Below are 23,175 nucleotides of genomic sequence, written 5' to 3'. Positions count from 1 at the left end.
GTTATGCTCACCAATTCGAAAATTGATAGGAGTGAAAGGCGGAAGAGAGGTTTAGAGCACGAGTTATGCTCACCAATTCGAAACAATGCTTTGTAAATGCAAGAATAAGAGGAACGATCACTTTGAATTGATGGGAACGTAAAAGAATAACATTCCTCCGCAGAGGCCTACGACTACGTCGTCCAATACAAAATGATCTATCCAAGATGCTTTTCAACGTCTGGGGTCCTCTCTATTTATATGAAAACTAATGCAACAAAATAGGAATAAAGAAACTAAAATAACAACCTAACAATCTACTGATTTGTCTCCCCCATATCTCTCCATCGGTTAGCTTGCATAGCTGACCAAGTTAGCCATCATTTGAGGGACTATTCTGCTGACGCATACTTGGCCAAACCACTTCCCTATTTGTGTGCTTGTACAATCTCCACTTCGTATCACTCTTTCACGGGCTCACTTTCTTCAACTCTTTTTCGAGGTTTTTCCAATCTTGTTTATTTAAACTTGGGTTTCAATTCATTCTGTGGTGGCATTCTTACTTCTGCTTTTTGCCTTCCTTCATTGTTGGAACTTCGTCTTAGCAACAACCGGACTAGTTGAAGAATTTCCCGTTGCAAACTTCTCTAGCGTTGTTACAATAGATTTGAGTAGTAATCAGTTAGAGGGATATGTACCGGACTCTTTCTTCCAACTTCATAGCCTCGAGTATTTGGATCTTTCGAAAAACTTGTTTACTGATGTCAAAAGCCACAATTCAAGCAGTTATGGACTTTCCCCGAGTTTATAAAGTATTCGGACGTACTGGAATATCTGGACCGGCCAAACAATCGGATTGTTGGATTTGGAGACCAGAACTCCGGTTCTTGAACCAATCTTCTGAAAGATTTGCAAAAGCCATACCATATGTCTGCTTCTCTTAAGTTCCTAGACTTGCACTCTAACAACCTTCCAGGCGAGTTGAATTTTCCAATCCCACACACATCCGAATTTTACAATCCCACACGCAAGGGTTTCCCACGACGAGCACTTTCACATCACGGGAAGCAACAGCGTTAAGGGCCTTCCCCTGCATATAGTCCAAACATAAGAATTCATTCAACAAACTGGCCAACGAGAGGAGAAGGTTCATTTTGGTCTATGAACCGTGTAGCTATGTTGCCTTACAACCACAACTAAAGTCCGTCACACACATAAAACACGAAGAAGACAGAGAACAAGAAGCGAAACCTGTTCGACAAAGATCTGTCCATTGATGTCTAGTAGCGCTGCTCGCTCCATGCCTGGTCCACGAGGCTTGGCTCCAATCAGGAGAGCCCAATCCGCATCTTGGAAAACTTCGTATGGATCAATGCCGATGCTCACTTCCCTTAGTAGGGGAAACAACGAGTCCTCAAGCTCCATTGCCACACCTAGAATGTTATGGTTAGTAGCAGACAAAATTACAACGACTTGGAGCTTCGAAGTTCAAATTCATACCTTCAAGCGCCTGCAGTGATCGCCCGGATCCCAATAATTTCAAGGCAATCGGCTGATCATATCCAAGAACCTCACCAGAAGCAAGCTGAAATATCACAAAATCTACTACTCAAATTGCTAATACTTCTTGAAGCAATTAATTCACAATGAAGCCTTCATTTTTCAATCACAAAACATGCATTTGTGCATTGACAGTTCAACAGAATCCCAACTTAAGATACTATTGGAACAAAATTTTCTTACTTTGAAGAGTAGATGATTGGATATCATCCCCGCAGCACCGGAGACCGCGATGTTAACCAACTTCTTCCACGACTTCGTTTCCTCCTCCTGCCAACGACACGGAAAGCGTGCATCCATACATTAGGGCACCACGGAACCAGATATTTCACGCTAGCGACCATGAATTAAACTCAATTTGTATAAATTTAACAAATTTATGAAAGTTCTAATTCTACTCTATCCCTCCATATATAAACTATGACTCACAATATATTACGTTCGACAGTGTTTCAATCGAGAACTATCTTAAAAAGAGAACTTGAAAACTTATCAGTTGGTGGCACAAACCATACAAACTGTCAACTAATAGTTCTTCAATATATAAATTTATTTACTTTTTATCCTTATCTACTACATGGATCACTACTTTCTCACTAAAAATGCATTTTTTATACATCACTTAAAATTTCTTTATCCACAATATTTCAACCACCCTTATTAAAACTTGTGTCACACCTCTTTAGGCCTATTTTTCGTGGACCAAGGGAGTATTAAAATCGCATGAGAATTATGTCGAACGCGATATGTGCACTAAAAATACTCACAGCTTTGAGATCATAGTTAGACAAACTCAGCTTTCTTCTTTACTTCCTCCGCCTTCACCGCCTCCGGTGCCGCCTGAACTTCACTGCGCAAACAAATCCATCAAAAAACAAACTTTTATCAACTTCACTCAATCAATCAAAAAAAAACCCCCCAAAACAGCTGAAATTTGATGACATTTCTGCAAAAAAAAAGACTTACTTGGACGTGACAGAGCACCTAATTCCCGAATTCTTGATCGGCCGGAGATGGAGGCGGCGGAGGCCGGAAATTCTCGTGGAAGCATACGAAACCTCCGATGAAAAACGGTGGGCTGTGTTTGTGTATTGAGTTAGCTCTGCCACCGCCGCAATTGGAGCTGCAGCTGAGGCTCTGTGTGTGTGTGTGTGAAAAGTGTGAAGGAGAGATGGGATTTGAGTGTGTGAAAAGTGGGAGGGAAAGCAGAGGATGATGAATGAGTAAGAGAATGGATATATGGGAGTTGGAGTTATGAGGTTGGAGGGGATGACACGTGGCGACAAGATATCATCTCATCTGGAAAAGAGTTAATTTCTGTTTGTACTGATTTGGGAAATTTTTAATACATTGATATTTTTATTGCGGCAAGATTTGTCCCTCCGTTGCCAACTGCGCTATGCTCCTGCGGGCAACATTGAGATTTTTATGATTCAAGTAAGTTGCTTTCGTATGGGGATGGCTACAAATTTGGTAAATTTTGGTGAAGTTGAGGTCTTTGGTTTGTTTGCTCAAACACAAGATAAAAAAAATAAATCAAGAATAATACTCCCTCCCTAAAATTAGTCACTATTTTGTAGAAAATGAGACAAATGAAATAACTGCTAATGATAAAGATTTATAATTTATAATTAACTTTTGAAAAGTGCGAAACAAACAATAATTTTACCATATTTTATAATGTATTTAAATAATAATAATTATTATTATTATTATTATTATTATAATTACAATATTTATAAATTGAAATAAATAAATTTAGTGGGACAGAAGGAGCATAAATTTAGGGTTAATATGAATTTTTTTATTTTATTCTAAATATTATTGTTCATTGCAGTGACCGATCTAATCTTACATAAACTCCAAATCGACACATACTCAATTAAATTGTTGGATCTATTAATGAAATAACAGCATATTACAAAACACACAATCACACGATAGAAGTTTGGAGCACACAAAAAGAAATACACATAGCTAAAACAAAACTTCACACCACACCATATGCTAATTAAACACAAACCACATTGCTCAACCTCACTGATGATGCCTTCTTCTAACCGCATTCCTCTCTTCTCTTCTTCTTACTCTTCTTTCATATCTTTTTCTCCTTCCTCTCTCAAAGAATATCTTGTCAGCAACCTCTTCTATCTTCTCAAAGTATCTTTCTCTCAACCTTCTGCAACATAACAGTGTCCACGCGACGCATCCTATTCCCACAACATAACCAGACGCAGCAAACACATATTCCCACTCAATCTCCTCATCTTTTGGTTCTGAATCCTCTGATGGCGATGGACCTGGTGGACGACGGTTGTTGAAACTTCCGTTGAGTGGGAATCCAGATAACCCCGCATTTCCTTCAAATGAATCCGCTGAAAACGTTTGAAAGTGGCTGCTAGTTGGGATGGGTCCAGTGAGATGATTGTAAGACAGATTCAAGAATGATAGGAAATCGAGTTTTGTGAGCTCATCTGGTATTCTCCCGGTGAGCTTGTTTGAAGAGAGGTCGAGCGACCCAAGCTCTGTCAAGGCACCCAATGATCTTGGGATTGCATGAGTGAGAGAGTTGTGTGATAAGTTGAGAAGATAGAGTGAGGTGAGATTACCAATTGAATTTGGTATTTCTCCCTCAAAATGATTGGAAGACAAATCAATGCATGTAAAGTCAGGCCAAATCTTCACAAGCTTCACCTCTACATTTTTCAAAGTTAGTGACACCTCATCCCGATATAAATAACTTGCACTTAAAATATCGGAGGCTGAACGCCTTAAATGTGCCTGACTTTGTAGCATCATTCGTCTCCAGCTTGAGAAGTTTAGGGAATCCAGAGTGCCACTTAAATGATTTGAAGATATATCCAAAATTTGAAGCTCAGGCCAACTCTTACCACATCTCAACTCTCCATGGAATCTGTTGGAGCGCAACACAAGAACCTTCAAGCTCTCCGGCAGCACCATGCAAGGGAAACTATCATCAAACTTGTTGTTTCCAACATTCATCACCGCTAATTCTACACAATTTGCCAAAGACTTGGGAATCTTCCCTCCTAAGTTGTTGTCACTAACATCAAAGGTTTTTAGCCCACACTGCCAATTAAATGTATCGGAGATAACACCACTAAAGTTGTTTCCCCTAAGATTGAGCACTTTAAGGTAATAACTTTCTTGCAGTAGGCAGGGAGGTATGCTACCGTTTAAGTTACTGAAAGACAAGTCGAGAACCATAAGTTTTGATATACTGCATATAGAGGTTGGAATTACTCCGATTAGCCTATTGTTTGCGAGAAACAAGAAATTGGCAAAATCATAATCAGATTCGTTTGCGTTTGCGTCTGGACGGAGTAAGGGAAACTCACAACTCAAAAGGTTAGAGTGTAAGTCTAGTGCTTGAAGAGAAGTAGGTATATGGTAAGGCTTTTGCAAATCTGTGAGAAGATTAAGAGAAAGGTTCAAAGAGTTCATTCCAGATCCCCAAATCCAACTAGGAATATCCCCTCGCAAATGATTGTTTGAGAGGTCCAAATCTGTCAAATAGGATAAATTTCTAAGATTTGGGAAATCATGCAGATTGCAGGATGACATGTGCAATACATTTAAGTTTGAACTTGAACTCATGTTGGTCGTGTCAACTGATATGTTGTTGTTTGAAAGAGTAAGTTCCCAAAGACGTGTAAGACTTTGGATCTTATTAAGTTCAAAAGTGCCATTGAACAAGTTGTCAGAAAGCATGAGAATCCACATGTTTTGAAGCTGGAAGAAGAAGTTAGGGATAGAACCTCCAATCCTATTACCACTCAAATCTAACAAAAAAAGGTTAGTGTGGTCTACAATGGACATTTCTTCGATTTGTCCACTGAATTGGTTGTTGGACAGATGAAGATCATGAATTGAGGGTAGAACAAAAAGATGGTGAGGAATTGTGCCGTTCAATGAATTGTGGCTTAGATCTAAACTACTGAGGTTTGTAAGACCTTGAAAATGCAAGTGAGAAAGTGAGCCCATTAGATTATTATCACTAAGCTTTATGGATTCAAGATTCTTGCAGTTATGCAATGAAGGAATCGAACCAGTGAGGAAGTTTCTTGATAAGTCGAGAAAAAGTAGCTGAGTTAGGTTGCCCAACGTGGATGGAATTGGTCCCTTGAAACCAGACTCTGACATATAAAGGAATGCCAAATTTGGGAGACGATGGAATTGGTTAGGAATATCGCTTGTGGTGAAGTCATTGGATGAGAGGTCAAGCCACGACAAGTATGTCAACCGGAAAAGAGCTGATGACTCACCAATTCTGCCGGAGATGCCCTCGCTGTTGAGGAACAAACCGTTAACGTGACCCGAGTCATCGCATCTCACGAGCTTCCATTCGCAACAATCACCTGTCCCATTCCAATGCTCAAAACCATGTGAAATGGAGGAGTTGAATTTGAATTCGCTCTTGAGCTCAAGTAACAACTTTTGTTGATCATCGAGGCATTGGCCATCGACAAATAATATGAAGAAGACCAAAAAAAGGAAGCGGACAAGTATTGAAAGAGACATTACAATGAAGAGGTGAAAACTATGGTGGGAAAATATACTTGAGTTTAGACACTTGCTTGAAATATGCAAGTACTAAGAGGATATAAATATTTCGAAAATTCACTACAATTTTGGTTTATGAACGAGACAGTTTACACGTTATAATTAGTCAAAACTCAGCACCTGCTTTTTATAGTAGTGGTGGTATATAATTTTCCATATTACGGCCTTAAGGAACTAGGAGTATTTCACAATAGAAGAAGCCTCAAGAAAATTATTTTTGATTTTGAGTCAAACTAAATATTTAGGCTCAAATGAATTAAATTTATTGAGTAAGTGTTGTAATAGTATGAGATCATTTAAAACGTTCATGCATAACTGTTTATGATAATTGAGAGAGTAATGAAGAGTCCCACTTTTTTCACATTTAAAATGTTACAAGCATAACTGTTTATAATAATTGAGAGACTAATGAACTTTTTTCAAGCAAAACTATTTCTATTAACTGATAGACTACAATTTCATTGGTAGGCCAACGCGCTAATAACCTTTTTTCTGTTCATATTTTTACTTTAAAAAAGAGAACAAAATTTGATTAGTTGTTCTCTTTACCCATCTTACACGCGCAATTTTTTTAGTCCAAAATCCACTCATTGTTTTTCATATTAATAGCTATTTAAATAGCATAGTTTACTTTTATTTGAATAGTTTGATAACGTTTGGAAAACGAAATACTCCCCTCGTCCCAAGATAAGCGAGACACTTCTTTTTCACCTTCATTTTAAAAAAATGATATAAAATAGTTAGAGTTGAGAGAAAGTAAAGTAAGAGAGAGAATTATGTAGAGGAGAATCTTCTCTACATAATTCTTTCTTTTACTTTACTTTTTCTTCACTTCAAAATGTGACAAAATTTTAAGGGACGGAGGGAGTATAATTTTAGATGCATCGTTGGAAATCTTTTGAAAATAGTTTCATAATGTTTGAAAATAAAAAATCTTAAAATCACAAGTTTTAATTTTGATTAATCACATCGCACATTGAATTTTGGGTGAAATCATTGTTCACATGGCTGTCGGAATTTCCAACGTTGACGAAAGGTTGTTAAAAATTGGACTATAAGAGCATCTGTAACGCCATGGGCCGGGCCGCAAATCGCGAGTCCCTGCCCGTCCCATGCATTACACGGAAGGGCGGCACGGCTCAGGCCCGTCCCGGGGCGGCGTTCCTGGCCTGGGGAGCGTCCCGCGTCCCGGCCCGGGACGGGGTTGCACGGTGACGGGCCGCATGTCCCGCGTCCCGGCCCAGCGTTACACGCTCTTTGGGCCGGGCCGCAAATCCATTTTTTTTTTAATTCGATGTCTATAAATAGGGATGTCAATATAGTCCGTAACCCGTGGGCTGGCCCGAATAGCCCGCCAAATTTATAGGGTTAGGGTTGGAAATTTCTAGCCCGATAAAATCAAAACCCGATTAGCCCGCACCCGATTAACCCGCAACCCATAAGGGCCAGACCCGAAAACCCGATGGGCTGGCCCGAAAACCCGATAAAATTTCTATTATTCTATTTTTTTACTCCTAATTCGACATTTCATTGATTAATATTAACTAAAAAATAACTTTCAATTTTACATTAAATATACAAATTATATATTAAATTTTTATTAATATAATAATTGATAAATAAATTAAAAACTTCAAATTCACAAAAAAATATTTAAATTTCTAAAACATGCATTAAAATTCTACGAAATATCTCAAATATTAGTATTTGATCATGTTTATGATTGAGTTTAAGCATATATCTCAAATATATCATAATTAAATATTTTACATTGTATGAATATTAGTAATTTTAATCATTATTTATTGGATTGATCGCACGTTAATATTATCGGTACCAACCCGATTAATCCGCTGGGCTAGCCCGAAACCCGAGCTTTTAGGGTTAGGGCTGAGCTTTTATAACCCGAAATAAATCACAACCCGATTAGCCCGCACCCGATTGACCCGCAACCCGAGTAGGGTTGGCCCGAAACCCGACGGGCCAGCCCGATTGACATCCCTATCTATAAATACGAGCATGCGTTCCATCCATTTGAATCCCGCGTTCCATTTCAATACTCTATTATACCCTTTGTTTCGGCGCCAATGGATTGGTTCAACAGCGATCAACATGAGATGGAGGAGTTCGTTAACTCGAACAATTGGTACATACCGTCGTCGCAACCATAGCAGACACAGCCTAGTCCGGGAGTCGGTAGCAACGTCGACATTACATCGCCGATCAACACCGAAGAGTTCGAGCTTAGTGAGATGGAGCCCGCTCAAGAGCGGGGAAAGGAGAAGGTCGGGGAGGAGGATGGGCCGAAGAAGTACACTCCGCACGAGACAATGTGGCTTGCGAGGAACTACATCGACGTCGCCGAGGATCCTATCATCGGCAACCAGCAGACCGGCAAGGCTTTTTGGGAGCGGATTGCGCAGAAATATAACGCTGGCCGTCCGGAAGGGTCGATCGAGCGTAGCTACGTGAAGCTGCACAAGCATTGGGGCCGGGTCCAGGCGGATATGAGCAAGTGGAACGGAAAGTGGGCCAACGTAGTCCGTATGTGGCCGAGCGGGCACAGCGAGGCGGACCTCGTCGAGAAGGCGAAGGATGCGTTCTTCACTGACGGGAAGAAGACCTTCAAGTACTTCGAAGTTTGGAAGCTCGTCGAGAAGAGCCCGAAGTACACCAGCGGTGCCGAGCCGGCGGCAACTGGGGCGGCGAAGAGAACCAAAGTTTCCGCCTCCGGAAACTACTCTTCGAGCGAAGGAGGTCCGGCGATCGACCTCAACGTGACGGACGACGATGTCTTCTGCTCCTCTCCTAGCATTCAGAGCCGCCCGACAGGAACAAAGGCGGCCAAGAGGAAAGCAAAGGGGAAGGCAGCTGCGAGCAGCTCTGCTATGGTGCCACCGCCGACCAATCCGTCTCTGGATAAGATGACCGACACTTTGTCGGAGATGAATATTACATGGCGGATGAGCCAGCTGACGGAGTTGACATCGAGGGATACATTGAAGATGTCGGACGAGGAGATCGAGTTGTACCGTGAGATGATCGCCTACCTTCGCGCCCAAATGAAGAAGTAGTAGTCGTGGTCCGGGTTTCTTGTATTTCAAATTTGCTTCGTCTAATAATGTAATGTTAATTTCTAATGAACAATGCATTTTCCCTGTTTCAATTGTTCAACGAATTGCGTTTACGAGTTAAATAGGTTGGAGTTGTGAATAGTGTCATTTATTAGTTGCGGCCCGGGCCGCAACCTGCAGGGTTACAGCAGTTGGGGCCTGGGCCGCAACTGTAGAGGAATGATGACGTGGAGGGGACTTGGGGCCGGAAATGGGGACGGGTTAATGATGCCCTAAATCACGAAGTTTGCCTCTTCAATTATCTCATCCATGTCCTTTATGGACATGGTGAAATAAACGATAATGAGGCAACCTATTTTAAATACATGGAATTGTTATAACTATTTTGGGAATGTTAAATCTCTCTTGTTGTACATGATTATATGGTTGGTGTCATGTTTAAAATCCATTACGACATCATATCATATTTTGCCAAAGAAATAACGAAGATAATTGCGAAAATTGCAAAAGTTGTGATTTATAATTCAGTTTAGAAAGTATGGGAGAGACCGAAATTTGAGTATCATTAGTGATTATTTGACAAATTTTTCTTTTATTTTAACTTTTTATATTAATCGTAAAGAATAGGAATAATAAAGTTAAATAAACAAATTGACCATAATATTAAAGTTATAACATGAGATAAATTTTAATTTCTCAAATTTAGTTAAATAAAACTATATTTAAAAATATAAAAATGTTAATATATTCCTATTAAAATCTTATAAAATTGGACCCCACCTCCATATAGCTTCGTCCCTGCATACATGGAATATGTTTCTTTAATTTTGAAATATAAGCATTACTGTTGTACTGATTGAGAGTGTAATAATAAGTCCCACTTTTTTCCACAATTTGATTGAGAGAGTGTCGGCGTGTAATTTGATCCGATAACCTCTCTTTATGTTCACTTTTAATGAGTTAGCAAAATTAAATAATGTTTAATCCTCTTTCCAAATACTCCACCATTAATCTCTACCCATGTTGCACGCATTTGTAAACACACTTGCATATCTTATGTATTAATATCCAAAATTTAATATTTCAATCAAACCTCATTTTTTTTCCTTTTTCTTTTTTTTCCTTTCGATTATATTATACAAAATATTATAGTTTGCTTCAGTGTTATTGAATATCGATTATATGGAACTAAAAGTTTTGAGATATATTTATGGTGAGAGAAAGTGATATGTTCGTGCAACATAATTCTAGCCTTCCATTTTGTAATCTAATGATATATGTGAATTCTTAGTCTGCACTAGTATATACTCTCTTTGTCCCGCTTCAAGTGAGACACTTCTTTTTAACACGGAAAATAAGAAAGTGTTGTTTAGTGGGTTAAGTGGAGAGGAAATAACGTTGGAGGGAGGATAAAGTATAGAAGTGAAGATAGAATAAAGTAAGAGAGAGTAAAGATATTTCATTTTAGATTTGATTATGTTGTAGTTTTGTTTAATTATAAGTATTATTTGTTGGAATAATTGAGTGAACAATTGCATAAAGCTTTCTATGATGATTAACCGAGAACGATGGAGAAGGAACATAAACTGTAGAGCGGAAGCTTACCTTAATCCATAACGAATTGAAAGGTTGAATTGCATTGCAGAGGCTATGGATCTTCCAAACGATCATAGACATTCTTTGCAATAGTCTGCCGAGAGAATACAGAGATATCGAATGTTCTTCTGAACTTCTGGGGACCATAACCTAATCTTATATTTATATAAATATAAGACCCTTTATTTTCTATTCAGTCCCTCATCAAATAGAAAATCTCATATGATATCTATACTTATTTTCATAACGAATACATACACTTTTATCCCAAAACTTAATCTTCAATGGATCACTTTAATTGGACAACTGAAAGATAGTCATATACATTAAATTAGTCAGGTGGAAGCCCAAATTTCTAACATTACTGTGTATATTGCAAAGAGGCCGATATGGTCTTATCAAAACTCCAAATTGACACATACACCAACAGATTGATTGATCTATTTATAAAAGAAGATACAGTATGTTACAAAGACAGAATCACACAAAAACTGTGGTGAAGTGAATTAGACTTGGTTTTGAATTTTAAGTTTAGCATTTCAAATTTAGTATTTGCTGTTTATGTTATTCGAATAATCTGTAAAAGCAAGTCTTTGACTTGTTCTCTGCAGTATCTTTCCAGAGTCAAGTTAGTTGCTATTTTTTAGGAGTCTTTTTAGTGGCTAAGTTAGTGTGTTAGTGGAGTTACTGATGCAGTACGTGTTTAGTGGTTAGTTAGTTGTTTTTTTCCTCTATTTAAGATCGATTGTATTCACAAATCAGATATTGAAGTTCTACATTCGATCATCTCTCTGTCTTCATCTTTTCTCATATTATTCTCTTTTATTCAAAGCAAATTACTGCTATAATTTCTGCTTCTTCAAGCAGATTTATTAGAGAGGAGAGTGAGAGATTTCTGAGTTTGAAACAACATAGTGGTATCAGAGCATTTAGCATCTTAAGGGCGATGGAAACTGGATCAATGGCTACAGGAGTCATGAGTGCTGGTCCTCCAATTCTTGATGGGAGCAACTACCAGATCTGGCAAATAAGGATGCAGGCCTTTTTGGAAGGGGCTGACTTGTGGGAGGCTGTGGAGAATGACTACGAAGTACCTCCTTTGGGAGACAATCCTACAGTAGCCCAAATCAGGGCTAACAAGGAACGTGTTACCAGGAAAGCAAAGGCGAGATCCAGTCTTTATGCTGCTGTCACTCCCATAATATTCAACAGAATCATGCATCTAGATTCTGCTATGAGTATTTGGGAGTTCTTGAAGAAGGAGTATGAAGGAAACAAAAGAATCAAAGCCATGAAGGCGATGAATCTGAAAAGGGAACTTGAAAGGCTGCAGATGAAGGATGGTGAATCAATTCAAGAGTTTGCAGATAAGCTACTGGATACAGCCAACAAATTGGCTGTGTTAGGCACTGATCTGGGAGATGAAAGGCTAATTGAAAAACTCCTATGCTCGTTGCCTGAAAAATTTGAAGCAACAATAGCCTCTCTTGAGAACACCAAAGAAATCTCGGAGATGTTATTTGCTGAAGTTGTGAGTGCTCTTCAAGCACAAGAGCAAAGGAAGATGTTGAGGACAGGTGAATCAACTATTGAAGGTGCAATGCGAGCCAAGGTGAAGCATGGTAGTAACTGGAAAAAGAAGGCAGACACCAAAACTTATGCTGCTGGATCTCAGCCTGGAAAAGGTGGTAACGAAGCCTGCAAACATTGTGGGAAGAACGGTCACCCGTTCTTTAAATGTTGGAGGCGACCAGATGTTAAATGCAGAAAATGTGGAAAGATGGGCCATATTGAAAGGATTTGCAAGGGGAATAACTCACCACAAGAAGAGGCACAGGCTGCTACAGGAGAAGTGGAGCAATTGTTTGTTGCTTCGTGTCATGCCACTGGAACTACAAGCGAAGGATGGTTGGTGGATAGTGGGTGTTCAAACCACATGTCTGGAAACCAAGCTATCTTCACTGAGATTGACAACAAAGATTTTGATATCACTGTGAAGATAGGGAATGGAGAATTGCTAGAAGTAAAAGGCAAAGGCAATGTATTGCTTGAAGGAACTGAAGGTATGAAGTTGTTATCTGATGTCTACTTTGTTCCCAAATTAGACCAAAACCTTCTAAGTGTAGGACAGTTGGTGGAGAAGGGAATGAGTGTGACTTTCGAAAATCAAAGGTGTGTCATTTCCAGCAAAGATGGGAAATTTCTCTTCAAAATTCCAATGCAAAATAAAGTCTTTGCATTTGATCCTGCAAAAAGAGGGAGCACAGCCATGGCCTGTGTGCAGGGTGAACAGGAGGAGTTATGGCATAGGAGAATGGGCCATTTTCATTGCAAAGGCCTGGAGTATATGCAAAGAAATGGTCTTGCAGAGGATATGCCTTAGTTAAAAGGAAGAATGGATGATTGTGAGACTTGCTTGCAAGGGAAATTTGCAAGGAAACCATTTCAGAGATCAAGCTGGAGAGCGAGGGAAAAGCTTCAGCTGGTGCACTCGGATATTTGTGGTCCAATGCCAGAAAAGTCTCTGAATGGGAGCAGGTATTTTGTGACTTTCATAGATGATTCTACAAGATTTTGTTGGGTATACTTTCTGAAACAAAAAGGCGAAGTCGATGGTGTCTTCCTCAAGTTCAAACATGAGGTGGAAAATGAGACAAACAGCAAAATCAAGATTTTGAGGACAGACAATGGAGGTGAATACACCTCCAACAGACTCAAAGAAATATGTGAAGCTGCTGGTATTAGACATCAACTCACTGTTCCTTACACTCCTCAACAAAATGGAGTGAGTGAAAGGAAAAATAGAAGCATCGTGGAGATGGGAAGATGTATGCTCCATGGGAAACAGTTGGCCAAACCGTTCTGGGCAGAAGCTGTGAATACTGCTGTGTTTTTGCTAAATATATTGCCAACGAGAGCACTTACCAATCTCACTCCATTTGAAGCTTGGCATGGTTACAAGCCAAAGGTCAGTAGTCTAAGAGTATTTGGTTGTTTATGTTTCTATCTTACTCATTCAATTGGAAGAGACAAGTTAGATCATAGAGGGAAGGCTGGAATATTTATGGGATATAGCTCACAATCTAAGGCTTATAGAGTGTATTGTCCAGTAGAGAATAAGGTTATTGTAAGCAGAGATGTGACCTTTTTTGAAGATAAGAAGTGGGAGGAGACAGGAGATGAAAAAGAGATCAATGAAGTTCCTGAAGTGGCTGCATTGGAGAGCAAAAATGAGCAAAATGGTGATGTTGAAGCTGAGCTCCTGATTAAAGAATCAATCGACCATGAACCTGTAAGAGGGACCAGGTCACTTGGTGACATCTATGCAAGGTGTAATGTTGCATTGATCGAACCAGGTTCCATAGAGGAAGCCAAAGCAAGTGGAGATTGGTTGAATGCCATGAAGGAGGAATTGATGATGATCAACAAGAACAATACTTGGGAGCTGGTGGAGAAGCCTTCACACAAAAAGGCTATAGGTGTCAAATGGATTTACAAAACAAAATTGAATCCAAATGGCACGGTGAACAAATATAAAGCCAGGCTAGTTGTCAAAGGGTATGCTCAAGTAAGTGGTGTTGATTACTCTGATGTATTTGCTCCAGTTGCTAGAATGGATACTATCAGACTGCTACTTGCTGTTGCTGCTCAGAAACGGTGGAATGTCTACCAGTTAGATGTAAAATCAGCTTTCCTCAATGTTGAGCTGAGTGAGGAAATTTATGTAAACCAGCCTGATGGTTTTATTGTTGAAGGTCAGGAGGAGAAAGTCTACAAACTCAACAAAGCTTTATATGGTTTAAAGCAAGCTCCAAGAGCGTGGTACAACAAGATTGATGCTCATCTTCAACAGCTCGGATTTCAGAAAAGCTTGAGTGAAGTGACTCTTTATTTTAAACAAAATAAGAGTGGTCTGGTTGTGGTGTCCATTTATGTGGATGATCTGTTAGTTACTGGAGATGAAGAGAGTGAAATTCAGAAGCTGAAGGATGGGTTAATGAAGGAGTTTGAAATGACTGATCTTGGAAAAATGGCTTACTTCTTAGGCATGGAAGTTCATCAGAAGAAAGGTGACATTTTTCTATGTCAAAAGAAGTATACCAAGGAGGTGCTGAAGCGTTTCAATATGAGTGAATGCAAGTCGGTTTCAACTCCTGCAAATCAGAAGGAGAAGTTGAACAGGGGAAGCGAGCAGGAGTCAGAACTTGCAAGTGAATACAGGAAGATGGTGGGATGCTTGATGTATTTAACAGCTACTAGACCAGATATTCAACATGCTGTGAGTATTCTGTCTCGATTTCTCCACTGTGCAAATGAAGAACATCTCACAGCAGCAAAGAGAGTACTTAGGTACTTGAAAGGAACTCAAGGCTATGGGGTGAGATTTATGGAAGTTCAGGAAATGAAGCTGGTTGGCTATGTGGATAGTGATTGGGGTGGTTCTGCAGAGGATATGAAGAGTACAACAGGTTTTTGTTTCTCTTTAGGATCAGGATGCTTCTCATGGAGCACAAAGAAGCAAGAAGTAGTTGCACAATCCACTGCAGAAGCAGAATTTGTAGCAGCAACGGCAGCTGCTAAACATGTTGTTTGGCTAAGGAAATTGTTGTGTGATCTGGGCATGAAGGAGAACAGACCAACAATACTACATGTGGACAACCAAGCAGCCATTGCTATTTCACAAAATCCAGTGTTTCATGGAAAGACAAAGCATTTCAAGCTAAGGTTCTACTATCTTAGAGAAGTGCAGCAAGATGATGAAGTGAAGTTGAGCTACTGCAAAACAGAAGATCAAATTGTTGATGTGTTTACTAAACCTCTTGCTGTGAGCAGGTTCAATCAACTCATTCATGAAGTTGGAGTGTGTTCAAGAGTCTAATTCAAGGAGGAGATATGTGGTGAAGTGAATTAGACTTGGTTTTGAATTTTAAGTTTAGCATTTCAAATTTAGTATTTGCTGTTTATGTTATTCGAATAATCTGTAAAAGCAAGTCTTTGACTTGTTCTCTGCAGTATCTTTCCAGAGTCAAGTTAGTTGCTATTTTTTAGGAGTCTTTTTAGTGGCTAAGTTAGTGTGTTAGTGGAGTTACTGATGCAGTACGTGTTTAGTGGTTAGTTAGTTGTTTTTTTCCTCTATTTAAGATCGATTGTATTCACAAATCAGATATTGAAGTTCTACATTCGATCATCTCTCTGTCTTCATCTTTTCTCATATTATTCTCTTTTATTCAAAGCAAATTACTGCTATAATTTCTGCTTCTTCAAGCAGATTTATTAGAGAGGAGAGTGAGAGATTTCTGAGTTTGAAACAACAAAAACAAACATAGCAAAAAGAAAAGTTCACACCACACTATTATGCTAATTAAACACAAGCCAAATTACACAGTAAACCTTTAGTGATGATGTCTCCTAAGCCCATTCCTCCTCTTGTCTCTTCTCTTCTTCTTCTTCTTACTCTTCTTTCATGTCTTTTTCTCCTTCCTCTTTCATAGAATATCTTGTCAGTTATCTCTTCTATTTTCTCGAAGTATCTTTCTCTCAACCTTCTGCAACATGACAGTGTCCATGCAAAGCTTCCGAATCCCACAACATAACCAAATGCAGCAAACACATATTCCCACTCAATCTCCTCATCTTTTGGCTCTGAATCCTCTGATGGAGATGGAGCAGGTGGGCGACGGTTGTTGAAACTTCCGTTGAGTGGGAATCCAGATAACCCCGAGTTTCCTACATATGAATCTGCTGTAAATGTTTGAAACTGACGGCCAGTTGGGATGGGTCCAGTGAGATGATTGTAAGACACATTAAAAAATGATAGGAAATCGAGTTTTGTGAGCTCATCTGGTATTCTCCCGGTGAGCTTGTTTGAAGAGAGGTCGAGCGACCCAAGCTCTGCCAAGGCACCCAATGATGTTGGGATTGCATGAGTGAGAGAGTTGTGGGATAAATTGAGAAGATAAAGTGAGCTGAGATTAGCAATTGCATCTGGTATTTTTCCTTGAAAATGATTGGAAGACAAATCAATGCATGTAAAGTCGGGCCAAATCTTCACTAGCTTCACTTCAGTTCCTTTGACGGTTAAATTCACCTCATCGTGGTAGTAAGAATCGGCACCTAAAAATGTAGAGTTAGAGTGGTTGAGCCTGGCATGTGTAGGACTCTGTAGCATCATTCCTCTTAAACTTGAGAAGTTTAGCACATTCAGACGACCACTGAAATCATTTGAAGATATATCCAAAATTTGAAGATTGGGCCAACTCTTACTACATCTCAAGTCTCCTTGGAATTTGTTGGAACGCAAGCTCAACGGCAACATGCAAGGGAAACTACCCTCGAGGTTGTTGTTTCCAACGTTCAACGCCTCTAAGTTGTTATTACTAACATCAAAGGTTTGTAGGCTACACTCACTAGAAAATTGATCAGGGATAACACCACTGATTTTGTTTCCCCTAAGATTAAGCACTACCACAAGAGATATTTTTACTAGGCAAGGAGGTATGCTACCACTCAAGTTATTGAATGACAATTCGAGTACAAGTAAAGATGCATTGCAGAAGGAGGATGGAATCATTCGAGTTAGTCGATTGTTCGCAAGCAAGACAACAGAATTAGTGAAATTTGGAGAGATGGGAGGCTCTTTCAAACCTGTCAGAAGATTAAAAGAAAGGTTCAAATAGCTCTTTTCGGTTTCCCAAATCCAACTAGGAATGTCCCCTCGCAAGCGATTGTTTGAGAGGTCCAAACTTAGCAAAGCGGTTGCATTTCTAAGGTCCGGGAAATCGTACATATTGCAAGATGACATGTGTAACACATTTAAATGGAGATACCCTTGCGAACTTGAAGTCATGTTGGTAGAGTCAACTGACAGGTTGTTGTAAAACTTGGAATCTTATTCAGTTTAAAAGTGCCATTGAACAGAAAGGCGGAGAATTGATATGTTTTGAAACTGGAAGAAGAAGAAGAAGAAGAAGAAGAAGAAGAAGAAGAAGAAGAAGAAGAAGAAGAAGAAGAAGAAGAAGTTAGGAATAGGACCTCCTATCCTATTACTACTCAAATCTACGCGAAAAAGGTTGGAATGGTTTATGATGGGACTGATTTGTCCACTGAATTGATTGTCGAATATATCAAGGTAAGAAATTGAAGGCAGGGTAAAAAGATGGTGAGGAATGGTGCCGTTCAATGAATTTAGGCTTAAATCTAAACTAGAGAGGTTTGTAAGACCTTGAAAATGCAAGTGAGCCCATTAGATTGATTATTATCACTAAGGTCTATCCATTGCAGTTATGAAATGTAGGAACTGAACCAGTTAGGAAGTCACTTGATAAGTAGAGTTCAACTAGGCCTGTTAGGTTGGCCAGCGTGGATGGAATTGGTCCCATGAAACCAGAGTTTGACAAATCAAGGTTTGCCAAATTTGGGAGGCGATGGAATTGGTTAGGAATCTCACTTTTGCTGAAATAGTTGTCTGAGAGGTCAAGCTTTGACAAGTATGTCAACCGGAAAAGGGATGACTCACCAATTTCCCCGGAGACGCCTTCGCTGTACTGGTGACCCGACCGATGTCATCACATTCTATGCCTAATGTTAAGGATGAAGTTCCTTAACTCGTAGATTTTGCGTCGAACGTCGCGGGAGCTTTTGCCCGTCGATCAATCCGGCGTCAAAATTATGATTTTGTGCGTTTTGCACGTTTGAAAGGAAAGAAAGTAAGAGAAAGTAAAATAGAAGGATAATTGATATTTCTTGAATTAATAATATGAATAACAATGTCCACTATTTATAATAGTGGATACTAACTTAATGAGCAAGACAAAAGATATGGAAAAGATATGCAAATCTATAATTAACTAACTAATAATAATAATAATAATAATAAAAATAATCATTATCATCATCGTATCAACTCCCCCACGGTTGAAATCCACCTTGTCCTCAAGGTGGGAACCATGAAGCAACGATGAGCGTCGAGGAATCCTCCTGGATCAAACATACACCGAATAGTTGAGCGTCTCCCTGCATCACCTCCATCAAAAATCATCAAAGGATGACTATTGTGGTTGCCAAAATTCATCGTTAAAATGGGAAGCTTGTCCACGCGTCCCATAATGCTCAAACACGACGTGTCCTTGCGCGGAGGAATCCACCGTTTATCACCGTCAAGCGATGTTGGTCGATGATTCATTCTTGCAACATCACCATCAATTGGATTCGCGTCATCATTAAAACCTATATCATCCAAATTGAGAAATTTCTCTGTAACTCTACTCTTGCCGAGAGAAGAACTATAGCAGTCGCGCTTCACACCCTCTGAAATCCCCAATTTTATAGAACCGGGGACAACAACAAGTACAAAATGAGGGACCGATGTTGGAATGGTATTGGAGTCGCCCGACTGAGAGATCACGGCTAGTGGGAGTGGGTCATCGTCTAACAATTCGCCTTCATCTCCATTGATATCGGGGCTGCACGAAGGAGCTGGCGGGGGCAGATTCATGGACGAGACATCAGTTGTAGCGGCCAGTGGGGCGGCTGTGGAGAGATGGCTTGTCGGCCTCATTGCGGCGTGTGGATCACCCGGGCAACGTTCACGTGAATCCATCTGAGACCCCAATTCCCTGACAATAGCAGTCAAACGCTCGAGCTGTGAAGCCAAGTCAGCCACCGTTAGGCTCGGTTCAGACTCCGGCGTCACTGGATCACGTGGCATGTCGAGAGGCTCCATATGGCCGATATCATTAGTCGTTGGGAGACATTGCCAATCCGGTTGATCGGGAGGTTGCGGATATAACAACGACGGTTGATCATAGGTCGAAGAACTCTGCTGCGTGCGCACCAATGGCGGGTCCCAGCAAGTGGGCTGTCTGAGCGCGGTGTGGTGTGGCTGCTGAGGCGGTTGATAAGGCTGAGAGTATCCCTGCTGCGTGCACAACCTTGGTGGGTTCCAACAAGAGGGCGGTGGTGGCGAGTACGAATTTGGCTCGTAGGACGATGGTTGCCGATACGCAGTTTCCTGGCGCAGCCATGGCGGGTCCCAGGAAGTGGGTTGACGGGCTTGGTAGGGATGGTGTTGTGGGTGGAGTCTCCCATCCTGTGGATATGGATATGATGGTTGTTGATCTAACGCTCTGCACGGATGGAGCAGAGGTTGAGATACGACGGGCTGCCATGGGTGGTAATCCGCCTGCCGGAGTTGATATCCGGTGTAGCTGTACGACATGTAGACAGCGATTCGGAGGAAGAGATCACGATGAAAGCACCAATTGTTAAGGATGAAGTTCCTTAACTCGTAGATTTTGCGTCGAACGTCGCGGGAGCTTTTGCCCGTCGATCAATCCGGCGTCAAAATTATGATTTTGTGCGTTTTGCACGTTTGAAAGGAAAGAAAGTAAGAGAAAGTAAAATAGAAGGATAATTGATATTTCTTGAATTAATAATATGAATAACAATGTCCACTATTTATAATAGTGGATACTAACTTAATGAGCAAGACAAAAGATATGGAAAAGATATGCAAATCTATAATTAACTAACTAATAATAATAATAATAATAATAAAAATAATCATTATCATCATCGTATCACCTAACCATCCGCAGCAATCATCTGTCTCATTCCAATCCACAAAACTCGGTGGAATGGAAGAATTATAGTATTTGAATTCGCTCCTGAGATCAAGTAACAACTTTTTTTGATCATCGAGGCATTGGCCATCGACAAATGTTATGTTATGAAGAAGACGGAGAAGAAAAGGAGGCGCATAAGTGAAGAAACTGCCATTGCAAAGAAGAGGATAAATGTTATGGTTGAAAATACTTGAGTTTAAACACTTGCTTTAAATATGCATTATGGGATGAAGACAGCTTCTTCGTTGCTCACTAACTTTTCTTAACCCATTTTATACGTTGTAATAAGTCAAAACTCAGCACCTGCTTTTCAAAAGCAAATAGTATATGCTTGCCTGTTTAACTTTTTTCAAAATTTCATGTAAAAATGATGTTCAAGTGTTGCAATAGTATTGGAAGTTGGAACATTTAAAATGTTACAAGCATATATTACTGTTTTTAATGTTTGAGAGGCTAATGAAGAGTCCCACTTTTTCCACAATTGATTTAGAGCTGTCTGTTTGTTTGATTCTATCATTTGTTAAATCCACAAGTGGGCCAACGCGCCGATAATCTATTTCTATGTTCATATTTTTACTTTAGAAAAGAGTCAACAAAATTTGATTTGTTTTTCTCTCTACCCATCTTACACGCTCAATTTTTAAGACCAAAATCTGGACTTTGTTTTTCTATATACTCCCTCCGACCCCGAAATATTGTCCATGTTTAATTCTACACGAGTTTTAAGAAATATGAAGAAAAGTTAGTGGAATGTGGATCTCATATTTATATATTCCCTCTGTCCCAAATAAGTTGAGTCGCATTCTGATGGGGTACGAACTAAACCCTAATGGCAAGCCCAATAACAGTGACGGCCCGTCAGCCCAGAGCCCAAGAAAGAGTATCTGTTCGGCACCAAAGAGTTCGGCACGACCAAAGAGTTCGGACTCAGCCTACAGCTCGGTAAAAGCCGACCAGTCAAGCTCTCCTCTCAGATCGGCAAGAGCTGATCGGTAAAGTCCAGCAGTTCGGTCTCAGCATTCGACCGAACTAGGAGTTAGTGGACTCATGAAAGGCCTCCACGACCTCCGCTATACCCACGATCTATTTAGTGGTATGAAGCAGTTATTGAGCATTTATTGCTCGCCCACGATCTTGTTAGTGGGGCTGCAAACCACGATCTTAGTTCAATGTATAAATAGAACTTAGATCAGATAGAAAAGGGTTAAGCTCTCTAGAGATAAAATCATATAGCAAGGCTGTGTTGTAAGCTGTAATCCCAGATCAAGCAATACAATCTTGCCCTCCCTTCTTCCCGTGGACGTAGATTTACTTCAGTAAATCGAACCACGTAAATTCACCGTGTCGTAATTTATTTTTACGAGCATTTATCATCATCAATAATTCGCGGAATCATCACTGGATCCCAGATCAAGCAATACAATCTTGCCCTCCCTTCTTCCCGTGGACGTAGATTTACTTCAGTAAATCGAACCACGTAAATTCACCGTGTCGTAATTTATTTTTACGAGCATTTATCATCATCAATAATTCGCGGAATCATCACTGGCGCCGTCTGTGGGAAGCAGAGAACAAAATTTGTGATAAAGCGAATTTTTGATCCATTTTTTCCACCCAAAAAATGCATACCAGATCGCAGAATACCCGTATTCCAGCCCGTGAGAACCAGGAGGAAGCCAATCCATCCCATAGGTCGGGAAACAGCCTAGGGATAAATCCACCACCAGTTCTCATGGCGAAGGAACAAGCCGCTCCAAAAAATCGTCCCACTGAGTCTTCCCAGCAGCCCGATTTGAATGAGGCTGTCAAGCTGTTCTTGGCTGAGAAGCAGGAGGAATTCTTAACCTTCCTGCGAAAAAGCCAAAAGCAGCCGGAGACGAAAACGACGGATTCTCCTTCTCCCTCCGCACAAGAAAGTCACTACCGCAGTAGTGTCGCATCTCCCAGGAGAAAGAATCCCCGTCCCCCACATATTCCAGCTCCTCCTCGGTACCGGAATCACAGGAGAACTCAATCTCCTCCATACCGACGAGATATCGGATTCGCCGTGTACGGAGCACTGAAGACTCCGTTCTCGGACGACATCACCCGAACTCCCCTACCACAGAACTACCGAACTCCGTCGATGACTTACGACGGCTCGTGGACCCTCACGATTTCTTGGGGCGCTATCAATATAACATGGCGAACCAGGGTCTCAACGAGGTCCACATGTGCAAGCTGTTTCCCGAGCTGCTCATCGGGAACGCGAGAAGGTGGTTCGATAGCCTCCCCCAGGGCAGCATCAGATCTTACCGAGATCTAATGGATGCCTTCCACAGGAGGTTCTTTCAGAAAGCGGAAGCCCGAATCACTTCGGCTCAGCTGCTTTCCATTCGTCAAGGTCGCGACGAAAAAATCAGCGACTTTATGACAAGATTCCACAAGGAATGCCTGCAAGTAGACGATCTCAACGATCTGCTTGTCATCTCGGCATTCCAAAATGGAATCTTGCCCGGAGCTCTCTACAGGAAGCTCGTTGAGTGCGGTCCGCAGACAGCTCAGGAAATGTGGGACATTGCGGACCAGTACTCCCGGGCCGATGAGGCAGACCGTCGCAAACGGTCGTTAGACAGCTCATCGACCCGAGGAGACAGAAGGAAGCCCGATCATAGCGATCAGGGGCATCCTCGCCGGACTCCATTTGAAAGAATTCAAAGGGCTCCGGTGCAAGACAGATTGGGACCTCGTCTCAATCCCGAGAAGTCGCCCGCTCAGTT

General features: G+C 40.6%; 3 protein-coding genes across 3 annotated transcripts; all 3 read right to left on the bottom strand.

The window, feature by feature from the left end:
- Window positions 1–105: 105 nt before the first annotated feature.
- LOC121788774 (malate dehydrogenase [NADP] 1, chloroplastic-like) lies at window positions 106–2,736 on the bottom strand. Its single transcript, XM_042187384.1, has 6 exons — window positions 2,506–2,736; window positions 2,307–2,389; window positions 1,723–1,809; window positions 1,480–1,564; window positions 1,231–1,412; window positions 106–1,069 (listed from the first exon to the last, which is right to left on the bottom strand). Exons 3-6 carry the CDS (start codon window positions 1,747–1,749, stop codon window positions 941–943), a joined length of 423 nt encoding a protein of 140 aa, XP_042043318.1. The 5' UTR covers window positions 1,750–1,809; window positions 2,307–2,389; window positions 2,506–2,736; the 3' UTR covers window positions 106–940.
- An 840-nt stretch (window positions 2,737–3,576) lies between these two features.
- On the bottom strand, window positions 3,577–6,081 carry LOC121788775 (receptor-like protein 34). Its single transcript, XM_042187385.1, has one exon. The coding sequence runs from the start codon at window positions 6,079–6,081 to the stop codon at window positions 3,577–3,579; it is 2,505 nt and encodes an 834-aa protein (XP_042043319.1).
- A 9,973-nt stretch (window positions 6,082–16,054) lies between these two features.
- Window positions 16,055–19,515, bottom strand: LOC121788780 (receptor-like protein 33). Its single transcript, XM_042187389.1, has 3 exons — window positions 18,816–19,515; window positions 16,249–17,438; window positions 16,055–16,090 (listed from the first exon to the last, which is right to left on the bottom strand). The coding sequence occupies exons 1-3, from the start codon at window positions 19,513–19,515 to the stop codon at window positions 16,055–16,057; spliced, it is 1,926 nt and encodes a 641-aa protein (XP_042043323.1).
- Between the last annotated feature and the right edge of the window lie 3,660 nt (window positions 19,516–23,175).

The sequence above is a fragment of the Salvia splendens genome, unplaced genomic scaffold (genome assembly GCF_004379255.2).
Source record: "Salvia splendens isolate huo1 unplaced genomic scaffold, SspV2 ctg1142, whole genome shotgun sequence".
Classification (NCBI taxonomy): domain Eukaryota; kingdom Viridiplantae; phylum Streptophyta; class Magnoliopsida; order Lamiales; family Lamiaceae; genus Salvia; species Salvia splendens.
The sequence above is the reverse complement of the archived record's forward strand: the minus strand, read 5'-3'. Positions and strand labels throughout refer to the sequence as shown.